Source organism: Triticum aestivum, chromosome 7B (genome assembly GCF_018294505.1).
Source record: "Triticum aestivum cultivar Chinese Spring chromosome 7B, IWGSC CS RefSeq v2.1, whole genome shotgun sequence".
Classification (NCBI taxonomy): Eukaryota; Viridiplantae; Streptophyta; class Magnoliopsida; order Poales; family Poaceae; genus Triticum; species Triticum aestivum.
The window spans coordinates 501,369,118-501,375,092 of record NC_057813.1 but is presented as its reverse complement, the minus strand read 5'-3'; the positions used below and the strand labels follow the sequence as shown (position 1 = coordinate 501,375,092).

At 49.1% G+C, this 5,975-nt stretch overlaps 1 protein-coding gene across 1 annotated transcript; it reads right to left on the bottom strand.

The window, feature by feature from the left end:
- Positions 1–3,364: 3,364 nt before the first annotated feature.
- LOC123161069 (protein DETOXIFICATION 52-like) lies at positions 3,365–5,288 on the bottom strand. Its single transcript, XM_044578926.1, has one exon. The coding sequence runs from the start codon at positions 5,176–5,178 to the stop codon at positions 3,448–3,450; it is 1,731 nt and encodes a 576-aa protein (XP_044434861.1). The 5' UTR covers positions 5,179–5,288; the 3' UTR covers positions 3,365–3,447.
- Positions 5,289–5,975: the final 687 nt, after the last annotated feature.

Here is a 5,975-nt window from a genome sequence, read left to right as displayed (position 1 = left end):
AGGTTGCGGCGGCGGAAAAGTGTTTTCGTGGATGCCCCAGTTGGTTTGGGGATATATGGGAATATATAGGCGAAAGAATTAGGTCAGGAGGTGCAGGAGGGGCCCACAAGGGTGGGGGGCGCACCCTACCCCTTAGGCGCGCCCTCCGTCCTTATGGCCGCATCATGGCTCCTCCGACTTCATCTTCAAGTCTCCTAGTTGTCTTCTGGTCCAAAAAAATCATCGTGAATGTTTCATTCCGTTTGGACTCCGTTTGATATTTCTTTTCTGCGAAACTCAAAAACAAGGAGAAAAAAGAAACAGACACTGGGCTCTAGGTTAATATGTTAGTCCCAAAAATAATATAAAATAGCATATTAATGCATATAAAACATCCAAAACAGATAATATAATAGCATGGAACAATTAAAAATTATAGATACTGGAACATTTTTTTTTCAATTGTATATTTACCTTCAAGTGTCGTTCGTGCAACGGCGATGATCATAATATAGCCAGATCTTCCCTTTCTTTACAGCACGGGCGCCATGTTTAAAGTGCGGTTTTACCCCTAAAAAATCGCTCAGAAAAAGGTGTAGATTCTAAATATGATATTAGCTTGCATGTTAATCATTTTTTAAATTATGTTTATGTTGCACCCTTAATTACTCTCTCCGTCCTATAATATAAAAAAAATTAACACTAGTGTGGTGTTAAAAACGCTCTTATATTTTGGGACAGAGGGAGTAGTACTTTTCTTTTCTATATAGGTAAAGAATAAAAAGAAAAAAGAAAAAAATCGTCCATCATTGGGCTTCGCTTTTTTTTGGCTCATCGAACGCACGTCTCGCACATGGGCAATGGGCCCGGCCCTCTGCCCCAGTGCATATTTTCCTGCAGGGGCCGGCCCATGGTCATTGTGCAATAAAGAATTTTGTCACAGGAAAAAAAATTGATTCTTGTGGTCTCGAACCCAGACCTAGACCACCGTTTAAAAGATTGTAACCAAAGCTTGGCTATGTATTAATCTACAAAAAATGAAGGCTCGGTATGCGACCGTGATGTGCAACAAAAATGACGCAATCAGGAGGTTGAGAGGCGCTATGTAAACGTCGAATTGCATGCAACGGACTATGGCCATTTCGCTCAGATGCATACCTCTTTTTATTGATCTTCAAGTGCATGAAAAGATGGCCTAAAACGCATTCAACAGAATCCTTTAATTCATATTTTTTTTCATGACTTGGTGCAAATTTCAAACATTGCTTTAACTTAAAACTAATGCCTTGGTATGGAAGATTTGATAATTAGGTTGTTTAATATCAGAATCGTCGTACAAAAACTATATCAAAAGTATTGTATGTGTAGCTTGCTTCTTAATGTACTACTTATATGAATTTTTGCTAGACCTAAGTGTGTATCTCTCTGTCGTGACCGGGTGGCACCATTCGGATGTTATTGGGCCGTGCTAATGGTTATTTTGATGAATACATTAATTAACTCCCCCATTGTGACACACGGGCATATGCGGTAGTATAGAAGTAAAAGGAGCACTCAGCTTCAAAGTCGCTGTAGGTAGCACAACTTCACGTGGTGACGGCTAGACGCTCCGCATCACACAATTCGTGTGCGATCGTACTGTGCCGGGTGCGGCTAATGAAGCCAAGACTTCAACAGACTATTTTTAATCGTTTTTCATTAAATATTCTCTAGCTCATGCAGGGAAATGAATTGCAAACAATGCATAAAGTAAAACTAGTCAGGAAAAGAATATGCTTTTTAGTACTGCATGACCTTGTCAAGCGGCGCATCTATTTCTACAATCATTTCCCTCAGGCCCGGCTTGCTTCCTAGCTTGGAGGCAAGGCTCCCCCCATCCAGCATCTAGTCTAGTGTGAAAGGAGCCAAGATATAGCACTCAATGTAGACCTCCACTCATACGTGGTTTTGGATTTTACCTGCCATGAAATTCCTACCATCTTAGTGTGCCGTCGCCCTTCACTTCTTCAGGATTTAAATTCATTTTCTTTCCAGAAACTTTCGACCAATCCATAATCTTATGACAGTACACAAAATATCAGAAATATCAAATATTACAACCAAGTCCGTGGATCACCTTTGACCATACATATTAGCAAAGCATCAACAAGAAATCTGGTAAATCATACTCCCTCCGTCCGGAAATACTTGTCCGAGGAATGAATGTATCAAGATGTATTTTCGTTTTAGATACATCCATTTATATCCACTTTTACGACAAGTATTTTCGGACGGAGGGAGTATTATTACGAATCTAAATTGGTTTTCGGAAAAGTATGTATGTAGTAAGGACTTGGGGATACTATACTTTTATTGTTTTCATTTGCAAAAATGAATCGGCTAACATGGGTCTACATGCACCCAAATGAATATGAAGATCTAAAACATAGTAGAAAATATCAAACACTTCTGATCTTTTTTACAATCATAGCCATGTTTTACACACATGTGAAGTCTCAAGGAGAAATTTTATCCCCAGTGGTCTGGGTAAAAAATCAAAACCAGACCTTCAAAAAGAAATACTTTTCAGAGCACCTATTTTTTCTTTTTTTCATAGAATACCACTAAGGTCATTTCTCCACGAAACTTCAGACATGAGTAGAACACTCACCAAAACAATTTCAAAAATGTTTGATTTTCTTTGCTATTTACCGATTTAAGTGGTTATCTAGGTGCATGTGACATCCAATCCAGTTTGATTTGATATTAGCTATCTAAGTAGGCTCGCAATGCTTAGCTCTGAACCAAACATGTTGTACAATTTTTTTATAGTAATGCGGTGTGTATTTTACGTGTCTGATAGACGTATTTTAGAGCCAACCACTAGTTGAACACTTCGAAATCTAGAATTACATCCGATGAAGATAGGTATTTAAAGCCGTACCGAACAGGGCCAAAGATGAAGAAGCCAGCTATGGGTTCATTAGTCAAAATAAATAGTTATAATTGGCTCACTAGTCAATAGTGAGCCATCATATTTCATAAAGAATGTAGAAGTCGTGAAAAACGACCAACCCAAAACAAGAGCTTAGCTAATTAGAGAGTCAATTACACCGATGGTGCTAGAACTTGGCGTAAACGATCACTTTAGTACTACAACTTGCGGCATACATTAAACTAGTGCAAAAACTTGGCTTGAACGTACAAATACGATGCAAATCTCGTTTATATACGTCGGCGAAGCTGACGAGGCATGACAGCGTGGTTGATAAAAAGACTGCATTTGGTTGATAACATATGAGATTCAGTCCTTAACGCTATAGGTACCACCAATAATACACAAAGCCAAGTGATAAGAACCGGAGAGCACTTAAAAAGAAATGAACACATTAGCACAGTACTTGGTATTATTATAGCAATAGCAGTCCAATTAATCAGAAGTAAGAATAAGAAAGAAATTATACAATGGCATCGTGCTTTCCGCCAATCTCAAAGCACCTGCACTGACCCGGGCTCGGCCCTCTCATTCGAGATCAATGGCTCGTAGCGCCTCCTGTCCGCCCTGTCCTCATCGTGCTCCCCTTTCTCGGGCCCGGCTCCCCCTGCCGCGGCCGCCGCCGCCGACGCGTGGCCCCCGCCCTTCCCAGCGTCGGACATCTCCACGTCTGGAGAGGACGACGATGTCAGCACCTGAGCCCGCCGAGCCTGCGCCTCCCAGTCGGTGGATCCCACGGCGCACAGCATGAGCCCGGCGCAGCACACCTGGGCGGCGAGGAGCCCCACCCAGAGCCCAACGAAGCCCACGCCGAACCAGAACGCAAGCACGACGGCGACGGGCATGCCCACAAGATAGAAAGCGCCGAGGTTGACGTGCGCGGCTCGCGACGGCCGGGCGCTGCCGCGGAGCACGCCGCAGCCGACGGTCTGTGGGCAATTTCCGAGCTCGCACAGCCCTACGACCGGCAGCGCGGCTGCAGTTAGGCGGAGGATGTCGGCGTCGGCGGTGAAGAGTCGACCCCATGCGTGGCGCGTACCCGCTGCGAACGACATGGCCAAGAGTCCCATTACGGCGGCGCCGACCATGGCCACCCGAGCGGAAGAGCGCGCGCGGCCTGGGCGATTCGCGCCCAGCTCGTTTCCCACCCGCGTCGACACGCCGAGACCCAGGGACGACGGGAAGACATACACAAGCGCCGTCGTCTGCATAAGCACGCCCATGGACGCCACCGCCGGCTTTGGCTCCGGCAGTAGCCCGCACAGCAAGATCATCACCTCGTACCACCACCACTCCAGGCACACCGACGCGCAGCTAGGAGCGGCCAGCCGCGCAAGCGGGCCCCATCCGGCGAGCCACTCCGCCGTGGGACCCCATGCCTCCCGCAACGCCGTGTCGCGCCGGCTGACGTACGCCAGCAACACGCCGAGTAGCACGAAGTTGGAAGCCGAGGCCGCGGCGGCAACCCCCTCGGCGCCGAGCCCGAGTCGCCCCACCAGCACGTAGTTGGCCAGCACGTGGAACAGCACGGCTGCGCCCGCGGCGGTGGTGAGCGGCTGCGTGACACCTTGCGACCGGAGGTAGACGCGTAGTGGGTGGATCAGGGAGAAGGTGAAGAGGTCGGGGAGGGAGAATAGGAGGTACTGCTGCGCGAGCTCCGTGATCTCGCGGTCCTGGCCGAGGAAGAGGAGGATCTTTGACATGTTGAGCCACAGCGCAGAGAGCGGCAGCGAGCAGCAGAGCAAGAAGAGAACAGAGCGGTAGAGGGTGAGGCCCAGGAGCGTCGGCTGGTTGGCGCCAAACGCCTGAGAGCAAAGCGGGTCCATTCCGAGGGAGAGCCCGGAGAGCACTGAGTAGCCGGTGATGTTGGCGAAGGCGACGGCGAGCGAACCCGCCGCTAGCTGGAGGTCGCCGAGGGAGCCGAGGAAGAGCATGGACAGCGCGGTGCGAGAGTAGAGCAGCAGCGCTGTCAGCGCGATCGGGCACGCCAGCCGGCACAGTGCCGCCGCCTCCTGGAAAGTCTCGCCACCAGTCACCGTCAGGAGCACGGCGTGGCCGTCAACCCCGTGGCACTTGAGCTGGGGGTGACAATGAGCGCCGGACGCCTCGCCCCCGTGCCCGTGAATGTCTGCGCTCTGGGCTAGCGTCACATAGACGTGATGGAGGCCCTTGCCGCCGGAGACTGCCACGGCTGGCGCCGACGGCGCAGGGGTGGTGGTGCACATCGGTCCGCTGTTTGCGTGCTGTGGGCTGCAGCTTAGAGATCGAGAAGAAGAGTGGGCGAGACTAGTAGCAGAGCAGAGTTTAAAGCTTGGTGGTGTACTTGGTCGGGGACACCCTGTGCAGGGGTGCAGAGTGCCGGAGCCAGAGCGAGTGCATGGGGTTTTATAAGGATGACGACGGGTTTGCGCATAGATCATGAAAGTACTACTCGAATCTGGATCAAGTTTTATTTTCCTTTTTTACTCTCCAATCTCTATGGTAGGAAATGGTTTGTGCTTTGCCCCGGAGATTGGTGAAAATGTTCGATCTGTACCTGGTTGGACGGTCCCGCCAAAAACTTTTTGAAGATGTATGTATAGTCTTAGATAAGGTTTGTTGAGGCGGAAATTGTCGATCGTTCATTTGATGGACCGGAGATCTTGTGAAGGCGTTTTTTTGGACCCTCTATATACATCAGGTACCAGAAAACGTTTCAGCCATCGGTCACTTTTCTCATGAACCGTCATCAAACAACTCAAACAGATCACCACTATTGATCTTCTTCCTCACGACTCCCCCAGCATGTCCCGCCTAATCGCCGCCTCTACCACCCGCCGCCAGCGGGTGCTACCGCGCACCGCCTCACCGCCCCGCCGTCCCCTCCCCTCAAACTCCCTCCACTACCGTTGCTGGCCGCCACCCGAGCATCCCTCTAGGCCCCACCGCAACAATGAAGAACTCCGATGGTCCCCTACTCCCCACCTTGAAAGATAGATAATGGGGCAATGGCTTCCCCGAAGATAGATAGTAGGGCAATGCC

Excerpts from the sequence above, each read along its gene's own strand:
- LOC123161069 (XM_044578926.1), bottom strand. The coding sequence starts at position 5,178 with ATGTGCACCACCACCCCTGCGCCGTCGGCGCCAGCCGTGGCAGTCTCC.